The following is a 25,797-nucleotide window of genomic DNA, read 5'->3' as shown; positions in this document are numbered from 1 at the left end:
GGTGCTGGGGAGGCTAATTCATATCAGCTGGTCACAGAGGCCTTGCTGAGGAATTTTTCAGCTAAAGTTCTGAAGGATGAGAACAGCCTCCCATTTAAAGTGTGGGAGGAAAGGCATTCCAGGAGGGAAAGGTGGGTGCAAAGGCCCTGTGGTAGGAAAGAGGTCCAGCGGGCTGCAGTGCAGTGAACAAGGGGTGGGGTTATCAGGGCGGTCAGAAACAGGTTGGGGTGTGGAAGGACTTTGACTTATTTTCTGAGAGTAATAGGAAGCCCCAAATGTTTACAGAGGAGAGAGGCATGGTCCCATTTATATTTGTAAGAGGTCACTTTGGTGAAGAATCCAGGTGTAGGGGGCTTGGAGGGAGGCAGGGAGGTCTCTGAGGAGGCTGGTGCAGAAGTCCAGAGTGGAGAATGGTGACGGGACTGGGGAGGGGTAGAGGTGATGGAGAAAGTAGACTTTCCAAGGTCTCTTTAGGACAGGCCTTGCAGTGGGGGGACTGGGAGCATCAAGGCTGCCTCCCAGGATTTGGGATGGGGCAGTGGTGGGGACCCTGGCCAGTGTGACCTGGCCCATGGCAGGGAGGAGAGCAATATCTCTATCATGTTCAGGGAGCCTGGGTGTTCAGGGGTCTCTCCCCCGGTCTCAGTCATCCCAGGGCCCCCAGCCTTGACACTGGCGCCTGCAGAGCTGGTGCGGATTCGAGGGGAGGCTGCCCAGATCGTGTGCTCAGCCAGCAGCGTTGATGTTAACTTTGATGTCTTCCTCCAACACAACAACACCAAGGTCAGTCCCTGCAGATCACAAGGTGAAGTCTGGCCATCCTCCCAGCACACCAGGTTTCCCACGGTGGAGTCCTGGGCCCCCAACTCCATACTGGCTGTCTTAGCTGAAGGCACAGCTCAGACTCCAGAGAGGGGCGCAGACTCGCCCGAGATCTCACTCCCAGTCAGTAGCTGACACAGAACCAGGACTCATGCTTGTGCCGCTGAACTTTGTGGGGGTGGGTGGGGGGAGGTGGTTCTCTGTCACCTTGACACATGGCCTTTGCCCCAGCCTTTAGACAAAAGCCAGAGGTGAGCTCACTTCTGATTTAGCAAGGGTTTCCTAGGCCACCATTGAAGCCCAGGAATATAACAGCTATTTCAGAAAGACTTTGGGAAAGAGGGAGGATTCCAGGAGGGAATCACGCTGGGCTGCCTCTAAGAGCCCCCTCCCTTCCCACTGCACCTGCCGTGTGCCAGACACAGCCCTAAGCCACTTGCATGCATATCTCATTTACTCCTCACTACAGTCTTGGGGCAGGGAGCCAGTATTAGCCCCATTTTACAAGTGAAGAAACAGGCTCAGAGGAAAGGCAGATAGTAATCCTTAAAGGCTGAGGATTGGAACCCAGATCTTTCTAATCCCTAAACTACCTTGGTATAACATCTCTATTCCTTCTGGCTGCAGCTCGCAATCCCTCAACAATCTGACTTTCATAATAACCGTTACCAAAAAGTCCTGAACCTCAACCTCGATCAAGTAGATTTCCAACATGCCGGCAACTACTCCTGCGTGGCCAGCAACGTGCAGGGCAAGCACTCCACCTCCATGTTCTTCCGGGTGGTAGGTAAGCATCAGGGTGGTGGTGGACAGTTGGTAGGGATCCTGCAGGAGTGTGAGCAGAAGGGTTTTGAGGAGGAAGCTGATGTCAGGGAAGGAGACCTGCTGAGGATATCTCTGCTGGAGTTTGTTTATCCAAGACCTGGCTAAGGAGCCACTCTCCAGGAGCTTTCCCTTACCCTCTCCTGGGACCTCTCTCCCATCTTGGAGCTCTTACACTGCATGGCTGCATTGGGTGCACCTTAGTGCCATTTTTTGTTTATTTGGGGATTGGGGTCCAGTAGCTCCCTACTGGACTTCATTTGTTCATTCTTTCATGCATTCCTTTATGGAAACATGAAAAGACAATGATCACCCAGTGATTATGGGGGAAGCACAAGGTGTCCTGGGAACACTGAAGAGTCCCCCCAACCCAGGCTTCGAGAAGGTGGCCTCTAAACTGGGATGGGAAGAATGAAGGTGAGTTGGCCGGGCAGAAGGGTGGGAAAGGAAGGGGAACAGCACTTCTGGCAGAGGGAGGAACATAGGCAAGGCTCAAAGGCAAAGAGAGCATAGATCATTTGGAACACTGAAAGAACTTGACAACAGCTGGGATGTGGAGTGGTGTGAGGAGTGGCCACAGGGGAGCAGAGGAGGCGGCAGAAGCCGGAGGTAAAGATGTCTTAAAGTGAGAAATAATAACTGCATCTTAACCTATTGGGAGGTCATTGTAAAGAGGAGAGTGATGGGGTCAGATTGTACAGAGGAGGCACTGCGTGGTGGTCAGGAGCACACGCTCCAGGGCAGTGTTCCAACCTGAGTCTGCCAAGGACTAGCAGGTTGCTAACCCCCCTGTGTCTCAGTTTTCCTACCTGTAAAATGAAGATATTAACAGTAACTGCATTCATAGATAGAAGATAGATTAGATAGATAGATAGATAGATAGATAGATAGATAGATAGATAGATAGATAGGAAGTACTTAGAACAGGGTCTGACACAGGAAATGCTGTCCAAGTGTGCACCAGGAGATAGTATCTGAGAAGGCTCAGTCTGGCACCATGTGGGTTGGGTGGGAACCTGGAGGCTGGAGAATGGGCTGAAGATGGCCAGTGGTGTGTGGAAGAGTCTGAGATGCAGGGATGAGGAAGAGAAAGGAGATAAGGATGACCTCCAGGTCTCTGGCTATGGTGATTGGGTGCAGGCAGTGGCAGTCACTGGACTCAGACCCTGAAGCAAGGCAGGAGCTCATCGGAGTGGGAGCAGGCTCTGAGACATTTAGGTCTGGCCGTGCCTCATGTGTTGAATGTTATGGGAGATGGAGGTGGCGAGGAGCATGAGAATCATGAGCATCACTACCCCTAGAGTATGTGCAAGGCACTGGACTTGCAGCAGATTGTGAGCTCTGCTGTGGACCCCAATCTGCACTGGGAGCTTTGGCAGGGTAAAGGGGAGGAAGAGCAAAAGCACAAGAATTCAGTTACGGCTTCTAATCCTGTCTGCTTTCTAGTACAGGCATACAGTCATCACTCAATAAATGTTTATGTTCACTCACACTTTGGGCCAGACACTGTTCTAGACATCGAGGATACAGCTGCAAGTGAAACAGATACAACAACCCCCGACTCATGAAGTGTGTGCTCTAGCTGGGAGTGGGCAAGCAATAAGCCAAGTAAATTATTTAAAAACAAATTATATAGCATTTGCAGCTTCAGATAGGGTGTTCACCAAGGAAGATCTCACTGGAAAGCTGATATTTCAGCAAAGGCTTAAATTGCTGAAGGAGCAAGCCATGCGGCCATTTTGGAGAAGGGAGCTCCATCCTGCAGCAGGACTGTGCTTGCCATGTTCAGGGGACAAGTGGGCCAGTGTGGCTGTGGGGAGAGAGTGAGAAAAAAAGTGGTCTCAGGTGAGGTCAGAGAGCTAAAGTGGGATGGTGAGATGAAAGGAGGAGGCTACCGCAGTGGTCCAGGCTGGAGCTGATGGTGGGTGGACTAGAGTGGTAATGGTGAAGGCAGCAGGAAGTTGTTGGTGTTTGGATGGATGAATGGATGGATGAATAATAGATAGATGGATTGTTGAGAGAAACAGAGAAGAGAACAGCCTTGCCCCCAAAAGCTCACAGACTACTTGGAGAGAGAAGAAAGCTACCTGGAGGGAGAACCAGATGCATAAAGCAGTGCAGATGTGGTGCCTAATGAGTGTGTAGTCTGGAAGGGCAGCAAAAGTCGAGTGGAGTGAGAGGTTCCTGTGTCCTGGAGCACTGAGTAGAGACTCCCTCATGGGGGTGAATCTTAAAGGATAAAGGGGCCTCTATAATGAAAAGGAGGAGGATGGGATTTCTGGTGGAGGAAATTGCTTGAGCAAAACCTCCAAGGTTGGAATGACTATGGTGTGTTCAGGGATGTTAGGAGACCCAGATGGGTGGAGCGTTGAGTGTGTGTGTGTAGGAAGGAAGAGGGGAGGTGGCTGGATGAGCACAGTGAGACCTGATTTGATTGAGAGCCTTGAATGCCACGCTGAATAATGGAGGCAATGGGACGCCATAGAGGGCTTTTGAGTAGACATATATCAGTGTAGAAGGGTGAATTTCAGATTTTTAGACAGAATAGAGTAAGGAGAGGAGCTCTTAGAAATCATCTAGTCCAGGGCTTGTGGCAGAGCCCTGAGGTTTTAAGAAGGCATGTCAGGGGCTACCATGACAGGCACGGAGAGGCTGAGTGAATTGGGGTTCTTGCCACAATTCCCTTGCCTGAGATTCAACAAGAGCAGCTGTATTACAATCTGTGCAAAATGTCATTAGGAGAAACTAGTTAGTAGCTGGGCATGGTGGCATGCAACTGTTGTCCCAGCTACTCGGGAGGCTGAGGCCGGAGAATCGCTTGAACCTGGGAGGCGGAGGTTGCAGTGAGCAGAGACTGTGCCACTGCACTCCAGCCTGGATGACAGAGCAAGACTCTATCAAAAAAAAAAAAAAAAAAAAAAAAAACTAGTCAGGACTCTTTCAGATACAAGTAATAGAAACCAACTCAAACTGGCCTAATTAAAAGGATTTTTTTCCTTATAGCTAAAAAGCTCATGGATGTCAGCTTCAGGAACACTTGGATCCAGGTGTTCAGCTGATGCTGGAAAGAATCTATGACTCCCCAACTCTCAGCTCTGCCAGGAAGGCTTTCCCCTTGTAGGACTCCGACTATCCGCCTTGTAGTATCTGATCTAGCAACACCAGTAAAATGAGGGCTTCTCTTTTCCCAGAGTCTTAACAAAAATCATGGAATTGAGTGTTATGGACTCATGGATTCATGGTAACCCAAACCAATCACCGGGCCAGAGGGGACAGAGTACCCTCATTGGTTGGCCTGGGTTACACACCTACTCCAGAGCTATATTTGGAAGCCGCATTGACTGATTTATGACCAGAAGAAAGGGAAATGGATGAGGACACGTGAAATTGTGTGTGTATGTGTGTGTGTGTTTTCTTGCTGCCAAAAATTTTTCAAAAACTTGGAAAATCACAGATATATTCAATCTCTTCATTACACAAATAAGGAGATGGAGGCACAAATGGGGATAGGAATTTGCCCAGGTTCTCCTAGGGCTTCAGTGAGAAAAGTTTTGATCCAGGGATTCTGAAGGGGGTGGTGAGAAGAGGGGTGTCAGAGGACCTGTCTTGGGTGGTGGGGACTATGTACCTGTGACATAGCTGCTCAGGGACTGGATCAATGGGTGGATGACAAAATGGACAAATAAACAAGGACATCTTCCCACTAATGCCAGATGCTTGTGTGTTCTGCTTTCCAGAGAGTGCCTACTTGAACTTGAGCTCTGAGCAGAACCTCATCCAGGAGGTGACCGTGGGGGAGGGGCTCAACCTCAAAGTCATGGTGGAGGCCTACCCAGGCCTGCAAGGTTTTAACTGGACCTACCTGGGACCCTTTTCTGACCACCAGCCTGAGCCCAAGCTTGCTAATGCTACCACCAAGGACACATACAGGTACCACTTATCAGCTCCCGTCTACATAGCCCGACAACCAGATGGGGTATGCTTCAGCAAGCATCAGGACACTTGGCTCATGTCCCAACCTTGGTGTATGACCTTGAGCAAGTCCCTGCCCCTTTCTGGGCTTCGCTTTCCCTGACTTCATGGAATCCCAATATTGGTCATCTGTGTTTGAGATCTAGATGAAATTGACCTACCTCTCCATCCCACATCCTTGGGATAGTCAATGCCCCACCCAGGGATTCTACCATTTCTTGGGAGTGTGCATTCTCATTGGTCCCTCAAGAACCCTCAGCCTCATTCATTTTCCTCTCTTGGAGCCAATCTAAATGCAGAAAACAGCCCCACTCATAGACACACTCCTGATAATGACTGCACAAGTTATCTGCTACATACAAAAGCTTGGAGGGAGGGGAAGAGGGAATTAAGATCACACAATCACAGATACATGAAATGTTCTTTAAAGGATTGTGATCACCCAGCCCCAAGAATTTCTCACTGGCTGCTCTTCTCTGTAAGCTCAAAACTCTTCCCATGAAGTGCAATCTATAATAACTCCACACCCCTCTTCTTCCGTCTCTCCACTCCCACAATCCTGTGTATTCCACACACATTTTAGAAATCTTTTTCCTGTCTGCTTGTGAACTGTGTTCTTGGGGTCTTGCTTTCTCATCCAAAGTGGCTTAAGCAGGTAGGTTCTAAATAAGAAAGCTTTGTGCCTAAGATGAACACTCATACCAGGTATATCAGGTATTAACTCAGGTATTAAAATAGTTCTTTCTTTTCTTTCCTTTCTTTTTATTATTTTTTTTAGATGGAGTTTTGCTCTTTTTGCTGGAGTGCAATGGCACAATCTCGGCTCACTGCAACCTCGGCCTCCCGGGTTCAAGTGATTCTCCTGCCTCAGCCTCCCGAGTAGCTGGGATTACAGATGCCCACCACCAAACCCAGCTAATTTTTGTATTTTTAGTAGAGACAGAGTTTCACCATGTTGGCCAGGCTGGTCTCGAACTCCTGACCTCAGGTGATCTGCCTGCCTCGGCCTCCCAAGGTGCTAGGATTACAGGTGTGAGCCATCGTGCCTGGCCTGAAATAATCATTCATACCCTGCCCTTTCAGAACGAGACAGTACAGCTTAAGGGCAGCAAATACGTGGTGTGCATGCCACACTCACTCTCATTCTTGTTTCTGCAACTCTCTTCTGCAGAGTGTAGATGTGGCCTCAGAGTCCTCCTCAACACAGGCCCCAGGCAGTATTTCCAGCATAGTTGGCTCGTGAGAGATCTGTTTGTCATCCCTGTGTGGATCCCTTAGACAACTCCAAAACTCTGGGATTCTCGTTCTAGCTCTGGAAGCCCAAACCTCATTGATTCCCACAATCTTGCTTGTCAATTGTCAGAAGCAACAAGGATGTTTTCTTGTCCTCATCTTCCTCCTCTCAGTTCCCTTCTGGTCCTTTCTGGCCAGGTCTCTGTCTTCCTCTCATTTAAAGCAGAAGTTCTGAATCTGGAATGTGTAGGCCCTTTGGAGGGGGTTGGTCCATGGATCGGTTTAATGGGTCCATAAGCCACAGAGACATTGAGGAAAGGAACACGAGATCCCCTAAAACACAGTAGTCTGGGCTCATTCAGCACAAGGCAGACAAGCCCGGACACCAAACAGCCACAGAATTTTCATTCATGTGATGGGTTGTTCATAATGGTGACTTTCAATTATCCAAAAAAGTCAAATTATTTTTAGTTAAAGGGGTTAGTTATCTCAAGAAGTGACCTGGGCAGAGGGCTTGTATATGCCCAGGGTCTGGCTGGATGAGACTGCTCTCTGAATACCATAGATTTTAGTCTAGTAGTAGCTGCAGACATTTCCCAAGCAAGAACTGGCCATTTGCTATAATTTTTAAAATTTTATTTATTTTGACAGTGAACTGGGGGCCTTTTTAAAAAATGTATTTATTACCTAAACAACACATGTTCATTATGGACAAATTGTAAAATAGAGATTAAAGAAAGAATAAAACAAAAAATTTCCCAGAATCAGCCAAAGATGATTTTTATTGTTAGTTTTTGCTCCCGGGCCTTTTCTGTAATAAAGGGTACCATTAAATTGAGTGCCCACAAAGATTCAACTTCTGTGTCAAGCACCCTAAAAAAGCCCTTTAATCCCCAGGCCAAGCCTGTGAATTAATAACCATCGATATCACTCTCACAGCAAAGGAAGTGAGGGATCAGAGAGGTTAAGTACTTGTCTAAGATCACACAGCCAAGAAACGGCAGCACCAGGACTTGAACCCCAGTCTCTGCAGCAACATGGCTCAGAACCCAGGGCCCTACATCCTGCCTCTTGTCTCTTTCTCAGTCCCTCTTGGCAAGGTTGGCACTTCAGGGATTTTTAGCAGGGATTGCAGCTTTCATGAAAGCTTAGTCCAGTGACAGTGGTCAACGTAGGCGACCTGTGATATGCCTCCCCGCACCTTGAAGACATCACCTCTATTAAACCTCAGGAAAAAAACACTTTCAGATAAGAAAACCAACTAAGGCAATGGGATTGGTGGTTTTTGCATGTCTCAATGGCACCCTGCCTTAGTATCTGGCTTACCCAAGGCCGTTGGGCCCTGAATATTTTACCAAAAATAAAATAAACCCCTTTAAGGCTGTTATCTGACTGCAATCCTGGCAGGGGCCATACTAGGCTGGGGCTCACCAACACCACCTGATTCTCTCCTGCAGGCACACCTTCACCCTCTCTCTGCCCCGCCTGAAGCCCTCTGAGGCTGGCCGCTACTCCTTCCTGGCCAGAAACCCAGGAGGCTGGAGAGCTCTGACGTTTGAGCTCACCCTTCGATGTGAGTGCTGGGGCCGAGCGCCGCCTGGGGCGGAGGCCCTGGGACTGCCTGGAGGGATGGGGTTGACTGGGGCAGGGCACAGGGAAGTAGGTACTGGGAGATTGGGAGGTGGCGGGGAAAGTGTGACTTGGGGCCTCCTCCTTTCTTCCTCAGACCCCCCAGAGGTAAGCGTCATATGGACATTCATCAACGGCTCTGGCACCCTTTTGTGTGCTGCCTCTGGGTACCCCCAGCCCAACGTGACATGGCTGCAGTGCAGTGGCCACACTGATAGGTAAGTGGGCTCCACTCACCTCCCTCACCTGGGCTCAGGGGCTGGGCACCCTGTGAGTGGGAGGGATATGCTGGCGCTGGGAACCCTGAAGCTCTGAGCCACATTCTGCTTTTGCCAGGTGTGATGAGGCCCAAGTGCTGCAGGTCTGGGATGACCCATACCCTGAGGTCCTGAGCCAGGAGCCCTTCCACAAGGTGACTGTGCAGAGCCTGCTGACTGTTGAGACCTTAGAGCACAACCAAACCTACGAGTGCAGGGCCCACAACAGCGTGGGGAGTGGCTCCTGGGCCTTCATACCCATCTCTGCAGGTGAGAGGGAGCCTTCGCACCCGCACCGCCCCCCCCCCCGCCCCCCCGCCCCTGCTCCTTTAGGCGGCTCCTCCCCCACCCCCCACCGAGGGAGCTGGGGTCGGCTCCACCTTTGGAGCAGATCCTAGCAATACCAAGGTCTACCTCTCTGGGCCAGTCCAAGCCCCTCCTGCCTGGCAGGTCTCCCGAAGCAGTAGGACGGGGTAGTCTCTGAGAAAGCAGAGAGAAAGCGCCTGAAGAAACTGGCCCCCACTCTTGTCCCTGCACTCTAACTCATGCATTTATTCACAAGTATGTGCAGGCATTATGCACCGTGTGCCAGGGACGTGCCCTATGCAGGGAAGCAGTGCCTCCCCAGAGCTTAGAGGCTGATGAGGGAGGCAGGCAATGAGCAAGGAAACAGTCCATCTCCAGCTCAGGGCCAGCTCAGGATGGCCTTCTCCAACTCTCCCCTCTTGCTCCAGACACAGTCTATCCATTTGAGGTTGCTGTGCAAGAGGCTGCCCCGGGGGATGATGCCCGGCCCTGTGCACAACACAGGCTGCCTCTCTGCTTTACACAAAGGCTCCTTACCAGCTAGTTCTGTGATTCTCAGAGGCCCACAGCATCCTCAGGCTTTTGACAACCAGGCTCTGGCACCCACTGTGTGCCAGACCCTGGCATCTGCCTGGCTCAGAGGTGGTCACTCATGTCCCCAGCTGCTGGCCTTGGAGCAACTGCTACCAGGGTCCAACTGCAAGCAGGAGCCTGCGGCCACGCTGGGTCTCACTGCTGGAGGTTGTATATTATAATAAAGCCAACATTTTGTTGAAGGCTTCTGCTGCGCCAGGCACTGTGTTAAGCTCTTTATGGGGATTATCTCGATTAACTCCTACAAACCTAGGAAATAAATAGAATTTTCCCTAGGCTCAATGTCACACAGCTCCCAAGTGGCACAGGTGAAACTTGACTGCAGATCTAAGTTACTGATCTGAGCAAGGAAGTGGAAATTATGTTCTCCAAAACATCGCTAGAACTAGGAGTATAGATTCTGGGAAGAGGAGACTCAGGGGCCACAAGCCGGGCTTGCTAGACCCTCAGAAGGGCTGTATGATTCCAAAGGCATGTGGAGAAGCTGCACGGGAAATGCAGGAGAGGAAGGTTGCAGTGTGACCTCCAGAAGGCCTTTCTGAACGAGCTTCCTGGAGGTGTAGTGCATGCTCTTTGCCTCCCGTCACTGGGGGTGTGCATGCAAGCCATGGCTGGGCACCAGGCCAGGCCGCTGCAGAGAGGTTTCTTGCACTGGTAGAGGGTGAGACTGCATGACCCCAGAGGCTCCCTACCCCCAGCCACAGGAGGCTGTGACTCTGGACAGGGTTTGGGGCTGGGCATGAGCAGAGCTGAAGAGGCTGTCCTCTCTGCCTTTCTCGGGGAGGGTGTGCAGGAGAGGCTCCAGAGGCTTCCAGTGGAGGATGCTTCATTCAGTCAACAAGCATTTATTGAGCACCCACTGTGTTCCAGGCAGTGTGCAGGCCTGACCTCAGGGGGCTCGGAGGCACCCCTGCCTGCTCACTGCTTTGCTTCATGCCTTCCAGGAGCCCACACGCATCCCCCGGATGAGTTCCTCTTCACACCAGTGGTGGTCGCCTGCATGTCCATCATGGTCTTGCTGCTGCTGCTGCTCCTGCTGCTATTGTACAAGTATAAGCAGGTGAGCCGGAGCGGAGCGGGGCTGCCAGGTGCCTGAGTGAGCCAGATTTGGATGGTACCCCCAGGCTGCATGGATTCACCCTTCCTCCTCCTCAGTCAGTCCATCAGCTAACAGCTCTTTAGTGGGTGCCTACTGTATGCCAACATGAGCCGGCTGGTGGGTGGCCTCTGAGGCTCTGCCCTAATAGCGTTTACTGTCTAGTGCGAGAGACAGGTGCTAATCAAATAGCCATTAAAGCAAGGGCACACCTGTAATCCCAGCAACTTGGGAGGTTAAGGCAGGGGGATTGCTTGAGGCCAGGAGTTAGGGACCAGCCTGGGTGATACAGCCAGATCCCAGCCCAAAAAAACAAACAAAAAGCCATGAAAGCAAGAGCATGGATTATAGAGTGAGAGGCTATGAGGAGAGGAATGGCATTCTGAGGCAGCGCAGCCCTGGGATCCTGTCTTAGCCCAGGGGTGTCCTGGCACCCAGCACGGGGCAGCAGAAATGGATATACAAGCGTGGTGTCCCCTGGGCCAGGCCTGAGCCCTGCCCTAAGAAGCACATGGTCTAGTGAAGACGAGGGCCTGTGACCATCATCCTCTTCATTATTTCATGTTACTGTCCTATTAGCCAAAGCCACAATTTAGTGCATGTTGCATATAGTGTGCTTCCTGTCACTGCCTGCTCAGTATATGACAGTGATTTGAGGGGCATTTTTCTATAGCATGTTACCTACATCATCTCATTTAATGCCCTCAGCAACCACTGTATGCAGCTAGCATTAGTCTATTTTACAGAGTTGTAAACTGAGGTTCTGAGAGGTTGGGACAGTTGCCCTTGTCTACAGCTGGTCAAAGGCAGAGTCTGGTTTTTAACCCTGAAGGAGGACTCACTCCAAAGCATGTCCCAATCATTATGTGAAACATTGACTCATCTTATTTTACCCTCACAAGAAGCTGGAGGCAGGAAGTATACTAGTCAGTATCTTACCCATCAGGAAGCTGAGGCTCAGCAAGGTTAAAAAAAAACCCCCAAGGGGCTGAGGGATAGGGTTGGCACTGGGCCCCAGGGGCTTCTGTCCCTAGAGCCCATGGCCTCCACTGCCTGCCTGCCCATACAAAGACCATGTGCAATGTGATCAGAAGCTGAGAGGACCAGGCCAGAGGGCTGTGGGAGTTCAGAGGTGGATGGACTTTTCAGGCTGGTGGGTAAGGGAGACTGCCTGGAGGAGGTGGCTTGGCATTGGTGGGATGGGCTTTGGAGGATGAGGGATGCAGCAGGGGAGATGAGACTAAGGGAAAGGGTATCTCTGGGGGAGAGGGCAGAGTGTGCAGAGGTGCAGGTGAGGGGAGGACCAGGGTGGGGTTGGGGGTCTGAAGGGTTGGACCCCACCCTGTCGGTCCAAGGCCATCAGTGGGTTTGAACAAGGGAGTGGTGTGATCAAGGACTGAATGACCCATCTTGTGTCCCCTTGGCTACCTTTTCTTCCCCACACCCCCTTGGGGCTTTTGTGAGAAGAGGGCTTGAAGTGGGCAGGGTGGGAAGGATGTTGGGGGAGCCCCAGGGGCACATGGATCGGGATCTCTACTCCTGCCAGCACTCAGCATGAGAAGGCTGCTCTGAGGGCAGCCCCGGTCAATACCTCCGGATCTAGGTCCAGCTCTGACACTGTTTTGCCATGTAACCTCAGCTGACTCGCTGTCCTCTCTGGGCCTTAGTTTCCCCTCTTGTACCATGGGTCTGGGTGTTCTTTAACAGCCCCTCCTCCTCTGACATGCCAAGAGCCCACTGGTGGTCTAGTTTAAGAACCAGAAACTTGGACTTCCGTGAATCTGGGTCCAAATCCTGCCTCTGCCAAGCTCTGGCTATGGGATGATGAGAAAGTTGGTGTGTCTAAGTCTCTTCTCCATTTGTAAAATGGGATCATTAACAGCCTGTTGTGAGGGATTCCGTACCACAACGCACATAGAGGACTGAGCGGGGTGCTGGACGAGACAGTCTCTGTGATGGGAGCTGCACACTCTTGTCCCAGGAGGAAGTTCGTTGGGGAACCAGAGTTAGCTCATGCCTCTTGGGATGGTGGAAGGAGGGGGAGGTCTGAGGTTGGGCATCATCTCCTTGACTACACACCCAAAGCAGTTGTTTGGCCCAGCCCACCCACCTCCAGGGACAGGACCTTACTCACTCTCGGGGCCACCCGTTCCTTCTCTGAGCAGCTCCAATGTTTGCAAAGTTCTTCCTTACATGGAACTGAAAACTGCCTCGCAGTGCCCACAGAGCTGCCAGGACAGTCATGCAGAGATTCCAGAGAAGGGCCTAGGGCCCCCTGCGGCCCTTTCTGCCTTGGGCTGGCCAGCCCCCTTGGCTGTGGTTTAGGAACTCTGTATCCCCTCTCCACGGGACCATTTTTGGAACATGTCACCTCCACACTTCCTGTCCAGGAAATTCAGCTGCCCCTGGAGCCCATGCAAGGCTGCGAGAAGACTTGCAGCTACCCTCCTCCCCTACACCCATTCACAGGCCCTTTAGCTCCAGGCCGAGGTGTCCACCCATGGGACCGGACTTTGAGGGGTCAGGATGGTCATGCCCATGCTAAGTGCCTGCCCTCCCATCCTCCTCTGCCTTGCTGCATGAGGTTCGGAGCTTTGCCCCTTCACTGGGGACTCAGCCCAGCCTCTCCTCATTGCCCAGGCCTGGGGAAAGAAGTGGCCTGTCTGTGGGGAGTGTTTGTTCTGCCTCAGGGCTGAGTCATCACCTTTCTGTCCCCCAGAGTGACCACAAGGGGGGCCGTGGGGGAAGAGAAAAGGGCAGGAGTCAGCAGGCTCCCCCTGGAGGAGGAGGCGCACAGGGAAATGGCTGAGGCAGCAGGGAAGGGAGGGTCCAGGGAGGCTGCTGGAAAGACTACGATTCTGGGGGCTGGAACTGAGCTCTGAGGAGCGACAGGAGGGTCCCCAAAGATTCCACTGGGAATTGTTCAGATCTCCACCTTCCTGGGATGCAGAACATCCACTCACCCAGAACCAGCAGGCCTAGATGGGGAGGGGACCGGGACTTTGTCTCCATGCCCCCTTTGGTGGGGTGGATGGGAGGAAGGGAAGAAGTCGGGGGGTGGGCCTGGGGCTTAGGCCCATTGCAAGGAATGGATGGGGTGATGTGCTTCAAGCATCTAGCCCAGCGCCCCACTCCCAGGAAGAGCTCAGGAAGAACTCGCTGCCATCATGACAATTACGTCCACCCTTCTCAGGAAGCCTCGCCCATCCCCACCTCTTGATCTCTCACTCATAGTTCTTTGGAAGAGAGGCTGCCTCTGGGTAGACGCCCATGAGCCCTTTCCAGGGATGGCACAGGTGCCCTGGGAGGTTTACATGCCCAGCAGGGGCAGGGGAGGGTTCCTGAGGCAGGCAGAAGGCAGCTTGGTCTGCTTCCAGGAATTAGGAGCCTAGGATTCAGAAATCTGAGAATCCAGCCAAACCTCTTCCTCCTTGATCCCCTCCCTTTCAACAGTGCCCCCTGCCCAGCTGGGGGCAGGGAGGGGCTGACTCAGCCCAGCTGCAGAGGGACAGAGGAACAAGAAGTGGTGAGAAAAAACAGTCTTAGCCACAGAGGCTCCTAGAGATGGAAGTGGCCAGGAGAGGTTGAAGAATCCCCTCCTCGCCCTGTTGCTGTCTTTTGGGCTGGGAAGGCACCCACGGGCAGGATTTGCATCCTCAGAGGCTTGGGAAGTTCTTCTCCCTGTGTCCCATTTCAGACTCTCACCCAAGCTATAACACAGAGACTCTGAAGTTCACCTGTAGTCCGCCCTTCCGAATCAGAGCCTGGAAGTTAGTTCCTTCCATTTCTAATTGCAGTCTCTTCTCCCTAACTACCAGCTAGAAGTTCTTCCTGATGGTTAGCTGGAAGCTTTCTCCCTGTCTCTCTCTTTAAAAATGTCCACATTTTATTTTTGATTCAGGGGATAGATGTACAGGTTTGTTGCATGCGTATGTTTCGTGATGCTGAGCTTTGGAATATGGATCCCATCACCTGGTACTGAGCATAGCTTCCATAGTTTTTCAACCCTCGCCCGCTTCCACCCTCCCTGCTCTAGTAGCCCCCAGTGTCTGTTGGTGCCATCTTTATGCCCATGCATACTCAATATTTAGCTCCCACTTATAAGTGAGAACATGCGGCATGTAGGTTTTCTGTTTCTGTGTTAATTTGCTTAGGATAATGGCCTTCAGCTGCACCATGTTGCTGCAAAGGACATGACTGGAATCTTCTCTCTCAACCAGGACTTGCAGCTAAAGGCCAGCCTCCTCCCTAGCACCGGTCCACACTTCCTTTAAGTTTCTAGCTCGGGTGCCCAGGGAAGGAGCCCAGCTGCAGGCACAGTCAAGCTTGTCCCATCCCCAAGGCCTGGCCGGAAAGAGTTGCTCTGCTGACCCAGGGCCTCAGTGTCCTCCACCGCCCCAGCCCAGCTTCCACTTTCCCCCTCAACTTGGTCTTCCATCAGCATTTCTTATGGGCAACCCTTAGCATGGTACTCCCCCCTCAGCAGCTGACCCCTGGGCAAGAAACAGGGGCAGCCATTCCTCCTCCCCACATCCCAGGGCTTGCCTCCCCTGGCTGGGTGGTAACAGCATGGAGAGCCTAAGGAAGGAAATTGGGTCTTTCCAAAGGTGCTGGTCCTCCAGAATCTATCTAGTGAGCAGCATCTCTCTTTCTCTCTCAAAAAGGTAAAGTCAAGGCTGGGTGCGATGGCTCACTCCTATAATCCCAGCACTTTGAGAGGCCAAGGCAGAAGGATTGCTTGAGCCCAGGAGTTTGAGCCTAGTGAGCTATGATCGTGCCACTGCACTCCGGCATGAGTGAAGGAGCAAGACCCTGTCTCAAAAAAAAAAAAAAAAAGTCAGATGGCGACTCACCTGTGTCAAACTCTCAGGGTCTCTCACTGCCCGGCCAGGCATGGTAGCTCATGCCTGTAATCCCAGCACTTTGAGAGACCGAGGCAGGCAAACTGCTTGAGCTCACGAGTTCAAGACCAGCCTAGGCTGCGACAAAGCCCCGTCTCTACAAAAATTAGCCAGGTGTGGTGCCACATGCTTGTAGTCCCGGCTGCTTGGGAGACTGAGGTGGGAGGATTGCTTGAACCTCGGGGGTGGAGGCTGTAGTGAGCCAAGACTGTCCCCACTGCATGCCAGTCTGGGGGACAGAGATCCTGTCTTGGAAAAAAAAAAAAATCCCAAAAGGGAACCCACTCACCTTATCATAGCCCTCAAGACCTTCCTGTTTCTGGAATCTGCCCCCCAACTTCCTTCAAGCCATGATGGCTGCCTTCCTGTAGCTCAAACTTGCCAGGATCATTCCCATGTCAAGCATACAGCATTTCCATGCACTGTTCCTGGAAAATTCTTCCTCTGATGGTCACATGGTGGGCTCTTTAGGGGCCTTCCCTGACTTATCTTTATTTTCTTCATAGCACCACTTGAGAATTTCCTAGATACATGTTTATTTGCGTTATTAATGCCTCTCTCAGCCACTAGAATGCAAACTCCATGGAGGGGCAGGGACTTTGTCCTGTTCAACTCTGAATCAGCGGTGCCTGACACAAATAGATGTTCAAGAAAGTATGTGGATGGGCTACTATTATTCAGCCTTAAAAAGGAAGGGAATTCTGACCTATGCTGCAGCATGAATGAACCTCGAAGACATTACGCTGGGTGAAATAAGGCAATCCCAATAGACACATGCTGTGTGAGTCCACTGAGGTGCAGTGCCTAGAGCAGTGCAATTCACAGAGACAGCAGAATCATGGTTGCCAGGGGCTGGAGGAGGGAAAGGGGAGTTGCTTTTTAACAGGAACAGAGTTTCAGTTTTGCAAGATGAAAGGAGCTCTGGAAACTGGTTGCACAAGGTAGAATGTAACTTACTTAATACTACTGAACCATACACTTAAAAATGGTTGAAATGGTAAATTTCATGTATGTTTTATCACAATTAAAATATATATATATATATTTGGATGGGAGGTTGGGTGGGTGGATGGATGTGTAGATGGATGGACAGATGAACGGATGGATAAGATCTCAAGTTCCACCCTCCCTCCTGGCTCAGGAATTACCAGATTATCAGAGATATCAGGGCCCTCAGAGGTTGTCTTGTCCAAGGTCTTCAATACGCAAATAGTGAAACTGAGGCTTGGAGAAGGGAAGGTCACACAACAAGGCAGAGTCAAGCAGGAACATGCTCTCAGTGCTATGTTCATGAGACGACCTCTCTCAGCCCAGAGCAGGCCTTGCCCTGCCTTCTCCCACTGGGCGCCTTGGGACTGCCCACACCCCTGCTCTTGGGAGTCAGAAACAAGGTCCAGGAACTGCCTGCCAGCCCCGACTGCCACGTGCTCCCTTCCTCTTCTGCAGAAGCCCAAGTACCAGGTCCGCTGGAAGATCATCGAGAGCTATGAGGGCAACAGTTATACTTTCATCGACCCCACGCAGCTGCCTTACAATGAGAAGTGGGAGTTCCCCCGGAACAACCTGCAGTTTGGTGAGATGGCAGCTCAGCACTCCACAGCTTCCTATCACAGGGCCTGTGGGGGTTGCAGGGAGCCCATGGGCCCTTGGACAGAGGTCCCTTTGGTGCCCAGGGACTTAAGGGACCTGTGTGCGTGGCAGGTAAGACCCTCGGAGCTGGAGCCTTTGGGAAGGTGGTGGAGGCCACGGCCTTTGGTCTGGGCAAGGAGGATGCTGTCCTGAAGGTGGCTGTGAAGATGCTGAAGTGTGAGTGAGGGGAGGGGATGAGGGAAGGGATGGGGGGTGGTAGATGCTGGGGGTGGGCTGGCCCTGGTGTCACAAGAGGCATCACACACATTTCAACCTGTTGAAGCCTGGGGGACAGAGCTCAAGGGTGAGGACTTGGGTTTCCTTGTGAGCTCCAGGCACCCTCTGACTCCCGGCTCCAAGAAGGTCTAGGTCACCCTTTAGTTGTGAAGGGGCTTCTGACTGAGCTCCAAAAAGTCTGGGGGTGCAGAAAGGCCACCTATGGCCATGGCCTGGCCACAGTTTGGCTTCCTGTCACCTGAAGACCAGCTCAGTGACAGGCTCATCCCTCCTCTCTCTCTCTCTGCCATCTGTGTGTCTGCATTTTTCCTTCTCCTCCTTTTGGCTTCTGGTCACTCCGGGTCTTGGGGTATGCTCTGCTTTCTCCCCTGGGTCTCTGCATTTGGTCCCCATGTATCTGTGTGGTGCTCTCTGTCCTGCCCTCTCCCTGTCTGTGGGACTGTGGTTCTTCCTCCCAGCCACGGCCCATGCTGATGAGAAGGAGGCCCTCATGTCCGAGCTGAAGATCATGAGCCACCTGGGACAGCACGAGAACATCGTCAACCTTCTGGGAGCCTGTACCCATGGAGGTAAGGGCCTTGGTGTTCCTGGGGCCAAGGTCTTGGGGCCTCTGGGGAATCTCAGGGCCCCAGGGCTACCTTGTTCTGTCTTCCCCTTCTCAGGATCCTACTGCTCCAAGTGTCAGTGGGATCCCGGTCACAGCATCCCTTAAACTCCTGGGCCCATCTCCTGGAATAGTCAGGAGCTGCACGGGCAGCCTGAGGTATAGAGAGAGACTGAGAGGGAGCATCGGAGCCCTTGGAGGAGGAGATGAATGTGCAAGCTCCTAGGCCCTGCTTCCAGGGAGCCAGATCCTGTGGGTCTGGAGTGAAGCCCCCCGCCTACCTCTTATGAAGCCTCCATTCAAGGATGCTTGGACACTCTCCCCAGGGCCCACAAAGGTGCCCCGGGCTTTGTTGGGACTCCAAGTGCCCCACATCCTCTTCACTGATAGCGGCTCTGACCTACAGTGAGCCGCCATAGCTTTCCTTTGAAGAAATAATTCTTGGGCTACATTTTTTTTAAGGTTGTCTTTTTTTTGTTTTTTGTTTTTTTTTCTTGAGACGGAGCCTCACTCTGTCACCCAGGCTGGAGTGCAGTGGCACGATCTTGGCTCACTGCAACCTCTGCCTCCCAGGTTCAAGCAATTCTCCTGCCTCAACCTCCTGAGTAGTTGGAACTACAGGCACATGCCACCATGCCCGGCTAATTTTTTTGTATTTTTGTAGAGATGGGGTTTCACCATGTTAGCCAGGATGGTCTCGATCTCCTGACCTTGTGATCCACCCACCTTGGCCTCCCAAAGTGCTGAGATTACAGGCGAGAGCCACCGCGCCCTGCCAAAGCCATCTGTTTTAAACAGATGGAACTACTGAGGCACAAGGAAACTTGCTCACAGAGCCGAGGTTAGAACTCAGCTATGCTGAGTCCAGGTCCAGTGGCCTCACTGCCCCCAGTCTCATGCTCCTGTTCATGGAGGGGAGCACTCAGCACCTCCCTCACCCCACACCCTTGGCTGCTCTAGGCCCTGTACTGGTCATCACGGAGTACTGTTGCTATGGCGACCTGCTCAACTTTCTGCGAAGGAAGGCTGAGGCCATGCTGGGACCCAGCCTGAGCCCCGGCCAGGACCCCGAGGGAGGCGTCGACTATAAGAACATCCACCTCGAGAAGAAATATGTCCGCAGGTAGCCCCTGGCAAAGGACAAGAAAAAGGCCAGGTCTGGGAGGCAGGATCCGAGTCTGTCTTCAAAGCCAGCTCAGGGTTGGATGGCTCATGAATGGGTGGCTATGCGGCCCTCACCTGCCACCTGTATCATGGGAAGTAGCCACCACAGGTTTTATGGGCATCTCTTGTTTCTCTACTCCTTTTCCCCTTCATTCAACAAATATTTGAACACCAACCGTGTTCTGGGAGTGTGGGAGGGCAAAGATGGGCAGCTCATAATCTGGTGGAGATATGCATCAATGAAATCACCACCCAGTGTGTGTGTAAAAGATCAACCAAGATCTGTGCCTGGAGCCCTAGTAAGAGATGGGCAGATGTGGCTGGGCGCAGTGGCTCATGCCTGTAATCTCAGCACTTTGGGAGGCTGAGGCGGGCAGATCACCTGAGGTTGGGAGTTCGAGACCAGCCTGACCAACATGGTGAAACCCCGTCTCTATTAAATATACAAAATTAGCCGGGCGTGGTGGCGCATGCCTATAATCCCAGCTACTCGGGAGGCTGAGGCGAGAGAATTGCTTGAACCCAGGAGGCAGAGGTTGCTGTGAGCTGAGATCACACCATTGCACTCCAGCCTGGGCAACAAGAACGAAACTCCGTCTCAAAAAAAAAGAGAGATGGCTCTGTTGTCCTGTTGCTGTGATTCCTGGAAGCCATCCAGAACAGAGCCATCCAACAGACAGAGCCACATGGGGAACCAAAGAGAGGAAGTGGGGAGATTCATGTCACACATGAGTCAGGGTTAGAGGTGGAGCCTGGACTAGAATCTTGCTCTCTTGACTTCCAGTCCAGGAGTCACCCAAGCCACACTGCTGTCCTGGAGGTCTCTGTCTCAGGGGCTTGTGGGATCAGGACAGGATCAGAACAAGAAGGGTGTATACTGCGCCCTCATCCTAGATACTGTCAGCTGCCATGCCTGGGGAGGCAAAAGAGAAGGAGGCCATCTCTTCACTCAGGGCCCTAAAAATGGGGGCCTGGCAGCATCGCTTCCTCTTCTGATTCCCTGACACTTCTATGAGGGTGGCACACACTAGGCCTCTGAAGATCAGATCAAAATGAGCACCAAAGGAAAGTATTAGCTTCCATCTTCAAATACGCAGATGGGGAAAGTATTCCCAGAGTGGGTAATTTCGAGGGCAAATGGCCTGTAAACCAACTCTGCCAAAAGGATTCCAGGCTGTTAACAGAAGCATAGTTTCTACAACAAGGGAGCGGAAGGTTTTGCCATGGTCAGATCATAAATAAAACATCGGTTTCTCCTTCTGGGAACACTAGAATATGGACATTGTCAAGGTACACATCTCTAGCGCAGAGGGGACAGGAGGGAGAGAGAAATCCTATCTGGCTGGAATGTTAGGAGCAGTAGTGCTTCAGTCTACAGTAGTGCTTCTCAAATTCTCTACCCCAAGTGTGCTCTCATAGGCATCTCTTGAGGACTGTTGGAAGTGCACCACCTCAGGCCCATCCACCCAGGCCTGCTGATTCAAAATCTGCATTGCAGAGATTCCCGGGGTGATTTATCTGCACATGAATTGGAGCTTAAACAGTGCTCTAGACCAGTGGGCCTCAGCTTAGGCTGCACTTTGTGATCACCTGGGGAGATTTAAATCTGTGAATGACTGTTTTGTCCCTAGAGTTAGTTTAGGATCAGGCTAAGTATTAGTAATTAGCCTGATCCTAAAAGCTCCCGAAGTGATTTTAATGTGAAGCCAGGGGTGTGAGGCACTGTCCAGAGAAGAGAGGACTCAAGGGGCCCTAGGATATGCCCCAATTCTAGTAGGGCTGTTATGGGGAAGAGGACTCCAACTTCTCTGTGGCCCTTGAGGGTAGAGCAGGGGCTAGGAGGAAAATCTCAGCGGTAGATTAGCATTAGAACAGTGAAGAACTTTCTCACAGGCAGAGCTGCCCAAAACCAGAATGGGTTGTAAGCTCCCTTACCGGGGACAGCCAAGCAGAGACCAATGCTCACTCAGATGGAGTGTGGCAGGAGGTTTCTTATCAGAAAGGGAGGTTCCAGTTGACCATGGGGTGGTGGGTGGTCAAGGCCTGAGCTGAGCAGTGCAGTGATGGGGACTGACCTCTGCCCCCCAACCCTCTCTCCTATGTAGGGACAGTGGCTTCTCCAGCCAGGGTGTGGACACCTATGTGGAGATGAGGCCTGTCTCCACTTCTTCAAATGACTCCTTCTCTGAGCAAGGTGAGGAGGTCCCAGGGCCAGGCCCCATTTACTTGATAACAAGGGAAAAGGAGAAGGGGCTGCTGGGGTGAGGGGTGGGGAGTGTGGCAGGGCTGCCCTGACGCCTCTTCCCACCCTAGACCTGGACAAGGAGGATGGACGGCCCCTGGAGCTCCGGGACCTGCTTCACTTCTCCAGCCAAGTAGCCCAGGGCATGGCCTTCCTCGCTTCCAAGAATGTGAGTAGGAACCTGGCCCTGGCTCGTAGCCACCCAGGTCTGTGTTCCGGGGAGGCTGGATGAGTGACGATGGGGAGGAGGAAACGGGAGCCTGTGAGGGGGTAGGGGAGGAGACAGAGTATGAGAGAGTCATTTGGGCAGCAGCTGCAGGGATGAGTGGGAGAAAGCTGTGCCCAGGGCTGGAGCTCCGGGGCTGGGCACCTGTGTCCCCAGTGTGAAGATGAGGAAGGGTACCAGGCTTTCTTCATTCGTTTTTACTAAATAGTGTATAAGAGACAACAGTTGTCTCTGCTCATGAAGCACACGGTCTGGTGGGGATGATAATGGAAGCTTCCTCATAGAATTCTGGGGATATTAGATAATGTATAAAGTGCGGTCAGCCTAGGAAGAAGTGCCAGGGAATGGGAGCTCTTGCCATCTTCCTTAGAACAGATTCGGGAGTCAGTGGTTTGATTGTTGGCTCTGCCACCTGCTCTGTGACTTTAAGCAACTATTTAAATTCTGTGCCTCAGTTTCTACAACTATAAAAATGGGCATAACGATTGTTTGAAAAGAAAAAGGGTTCAATGTGTGCAGAGTTTAGGGAAGGGCCTGGCAGATAGCAGCTGCTATGATCAGAAGTAACGGTAGGGTTTGGAGACTGCTCTCCGCACGGAAGCCCTTCGCTTCTGGGGCCTGAGCAGACCAGTCAGAGGACAAAGGGTGAGAAGGGCCATGGCTGCTCAGGGTAATGGGGGTTTCTAAGCATTAAATGGTCAGATCACGCTACACATTCTCAGATCCTGGGCCCTGGTAGAAGGTATAGACAAGGGTTTGTGGTAAAGGACCAAAACTGTTGTTCACTCCAGCAGGGACCCCAAAGCCATCTGGGGCCCTCCCTGCCATCCTCCTCACCTCAGGCTCAAGTAGAAGGCCCAAGACTAACCCTGCGGTGCTTTCCCTCAGTGCATCCACCGGGACGTGGCAGCACGTAACGTGCTGTTGACCAATGGTCATGTGGCCAAGATTGGGGACTTCGGGCTGGCCAGGGACATCATGAATGACTCCAACTACATTGTCAAGGGCAATGTAAGTGCTAGGAGGGCTTGGGCCAGGCTGGGGAGGGGTTGAAGAGTCAGGGCCCAAAATAACTGGGGACTGTCATCCCAGGCCCGCCTGCCTGTGAAGTGGATGGCCCCAGAGAGCATCTTTGACTGTGTCTACACGGTTCAGAGCGACGTCTGGTCCTATGGCATCCTCCTCTGGGAGATCTTCTCACTTGGTGAGCCACTGGGCCCACTCCAGGAAGAGCCTGGGGCTGGCTCCTCTGGTTGCCCCACTGGTGGACAAAGCTGTTTGGTGCCCAGGACACAGCGAGGGTTGGTGAGAGTGCAGGAATGGGCAAGGGCTCTCGAAACCCAGCATCGTGGCTCCTGCGGGACTCGGCAGACCCTCTGCCCCTGACAGGCGCTCCTTTCTGGCTCTTCCCTCGTTTGTCTCTGCTCAGTTGCTGCTACCTGTTATCCTCCTTTGTCACTGTTTCCCTCCTTTGTCTGAAATCTACAGACCCTTGAAGATGCAGCTCTCTACTACTAGGCTCTAGTAGAACTGCCATTTCCTGAGGACTAGGCACAAGGACTTGTACTCAGTTCTTAAATACACTGCTCCTACACCCTCATAACCACCTGACTGTCCCAACTTTAACAATACACAACTGAAGCTTTGGTCTGATTCCAAAGCCTGCGCAAGAATGTTTGGTGTGATAAGGCCTGGATGGAGGCTCACACCTTCCTAAAGCCTAAGCCTGCCACACACTGGCTGGCACACAGGAGGCACTGGATAAGAGTAGCTGCTGTTGCAGTGTTGTCAAGTGGGACCCTTTAAACCCAGTCTAAGATGTGTGTGGGTGTGCGGGAATGGGGAGAAGACGATGGGCATGGCCTCTTACCTGATCTTGGCCTTTGCAGGGCTGAATCCCTACCCTGGCATCCTGGTGAACAGCAAGTTCTATAAACTGGTGAAGGATGGATACCAAATGGCCCAGCCTGCATTTGCCCCAAAGAATATGTAAGCGAAGGGATCCCAGGGAGGGAAAAGGACACCCCAGGCTTTCGCTGGAAAGGGATGGAAGGCTGTGTGGCCCTGATCTTTCCTTGTCCAAAATGTTCCCGGGTCAGACTTTATCTCTCCCATAGTGGACACAACAAGCCCCTTTTGAGTTCAAGCTATGGGGGATGTTCTCAGAGAAGCAGCTGTTCACTAGGGCTGGTCCTAACTGACCACTTTTCCTTTTTTTTTTTTTTTGAGACGGCATCTTGCTCTGTAGCCCGGGCTGGAGCGCAGTGATGTGCGATCATAGCTCACTGCAGCCTCAATCTTCAGGGCTCAAGCAATCCTTTGGCCTCAGCCTCCCAAACAGCTGGGACTACAGGTGTGCACCACCAAGCCCAGCTATTTTTAAAAAATTTTTTAGTAGAGATGGGATCTCACTATGTTGTCCAGGCTGGTCTGGAACTCCTGGCCTTATGCAATCCTCCTGCGTCAACCTCCCAAAGTGTTGGGATTACAGGAATGAGCCACTGCACCTGTCCCTAAACTTAGACTTTTAAGAGATTGTTATTACAGTGACCCTGAGGATACCAAAATGGCCTCATCTGTCAAAATGAGGGTGATGAGAGTACCCTTCTGCAAGGGTTACTGTGAGGATTAAATGGTAAAGCATGCCAAGGACTTGGCATAGATTTTATACTAAACTTACTTTGACTGGGTTTGGGGACCTCTGCTGGGTAGGTCTCTCTAGGGGTGTGTGTTAATGGCCCCTGGACCCTAGGGAGCTGCCCATGGGCATCCTCTGTCCTATCTCCCAGATACAGCATCATGCAGGCCTGCTGGGCCTTGGAGCCCACCCACAGACCCACCTTCCAGCAGATCTGCTCCTTCCTTCAGGAGCAGGCCCAAGAGGACAGGAGAGAGCGGGTGAGTGGGGTGAGGCTTGGGGTGGGTGGCCGGTAAAGCAGGTTGGGCTGGGCCTGATGGATCTGGACTGACAGTTTCTGGTCCCTCCCACCCTCAGGACTATACCAATCTGCCGAGCAGCAGCAGAAGTGGTGGCAGTGGCAGCAGCAGCAGTGAGCTGGAGGAGGAGAGCTCTAGTGAGCACCTGACCTGCTGCGAGCAAGGGGATATCGCCCAGCCCTTGCTGCAGCCCAACAACTATCAGTTCTGCTGAGGAGTTGACGACAGGGAGTACCACTCTCCCCTCCTCCAAACTTCAACTCCTCCATGGATGGGGCGACACGGGGAGAACATACAAACTCTGCCTTCGGTCATTTCACTCAACAGCTCGGCCCAGCTCTGAAACTTGGGAAGGTGAGGGATTCAGGGGAGGTCAGAGGATCCCACTTCCTGAGCATGGGCCATCACTGCCAGTCAGGGGCTGGGGGCTGAGCCCTCACCCCCGCTCTACTGTTCTCATGGTGTTGGCCTCGTGTTTGCTATGCCAACTAGAACCTTCTTTCCTAATCCCCTTATCTTCATGGAAATGGACTGACTTTATGCCTATGAAGTCCCCAGGAGCTACACTGATACTGAGAAAACCAGGCTCTTTGGGGCTAGACAGACTGGCAGAGAGTGAGATCTCCCTCTCCGAGAGGAGCAGCAGATGCTCAGACCACGCTCAGCTCAGGCCCCTCGGAGCAGGATGGTTCCTCTAAGAATCTCACAGGACCTCTTAGTCTCTGCCCTATACGCCTTCTTCACTCCACAGCCTCACCCCTCCCACCCCCACACTGGTACTGCTGTAATGAGCCAAGTGGCAGCTAAAAGTTGGGGGTGTTCTGCCCAGTCCCCTGTCATTCTGGGCTAGAAGGCAGGGGACCTTGGCACGTGGCTGGCCACACCAAGCAGGAAGCACAAACTCCCCCAAGCTGACTCATCCTAACTAACAGTCACGCCGTGGGATGTCTCTGTCCACATTAAACTAACAGCATTAATGCAGTCAGCCTCTGGTTCTTTGTGCCACATGAGTACCTGCAAATTCCCTGGAACGTCTTTCTTTCCTTCCCTCCTTCACATGAAGTGACGAGCTCACAGCTGTGGAGCTTGACCACACTGTGCCCCATACGATGTGCATGGAATTGAC

General features: G+C 52.2%; 1 protein-coding gene across 1 annotated transcript in view; it reads left to right on the top strand.

Annotated features, from left to right (window-relative positions):
• CSF1R (colony stimulating factor 1 receptor) overlaps positions 1 to 25,652 on the top strand; it is a 33,577-nt gene extending 7,925 nt beyond the window's left edge. The window contains exons 4-21 of the mRNA XM_057302361.2: positions 647 to 783; positions 1,450 to 1,609; positions 5,382 to 5,574; positions 8,307 to 8,422; positions 8,576 to 8,696; positions 8,815 to 9,005; positions 10,580 to 10,695; positions 17,079 to 17,205; positions 17,334 to 17,438; positions 17,957 to 18,067; positions 19,063 to 19,225; positions 21,372 to 21,460; positions 21,580 to 21,677; positions 22,623 to 22,745; positions 22,827 to 22,938; positions 23,624 to 23,723; positions 24,524 to 24,632; positions 24,730 to 25,652. Of these exons, the coding sequence (XP_057158344.1) occupies positions 647 to 783; positions 1,450 to 1,609; positions 5,382 to 5,574; positions 8,307 to 8,422; positions 8,576 to 8,696; positions 8,815 to 9,005; positions 10,580 to 10,695; positions 17,079 to 17,205; positions 17,334 to 17,438; positions 17,957 to 18,067; positions 19,063 to 19,225; positions 21,372 to 21,460; positions 21,580 to 21,677; positions 22,623 to 22,745; positions 22,827 to 22,938; positions 23,624 to 23,723; positions 24,524 to 24,632; positions 24,730 to 24,885 (2,327 nt within the window). The 3' untranslated portion in view covers positions 24,886 to 25,652. The remainder of the gene's footprint in view (positions 1 to 646; positions 784 to 1,449; positions 1,610 to 5,381; positions 5,575 to 8,306; positions 8,423 to 8,575; positions 8,697 to 8,814; positions 9,006 to 10,579; positions 10,696 to 17,078; positions 17,206 to 17,333; positions 17,439 to 17,956; positions 18,068 to 19,062; positions 19,226 to 21,371; positions 21,461 to 21,579; positions 21,678 to 22,622; positions 22,746 to 22,826; positions 22,939 to 23,623; positions 23,724 to 24,523; positions 24,633 to 24,729) is intronic.
• The last annotated feature ends 145 nt before the right edge of the window (positions 25,653 to 25,797 follow it).

The sequence above is a fragment of the Pan paniscus genome, chromosome 4 (genome assembly GCF_029289425.2).
Source record: "Pan paniscus chromosome 4, NHGRI_mPanPan1-v2.0_pri, whole genome shotgun sequence".
Taxonomy (NCBI): domain Eukaryota; kingdom Metazoa; phylum Chordata; class Mammalia; order Primates; family Hominidae; genus Pan; species Pan paniscus.
This window is presented reverse-complemented; position numbering and strand designations above follow the sequence as displayed.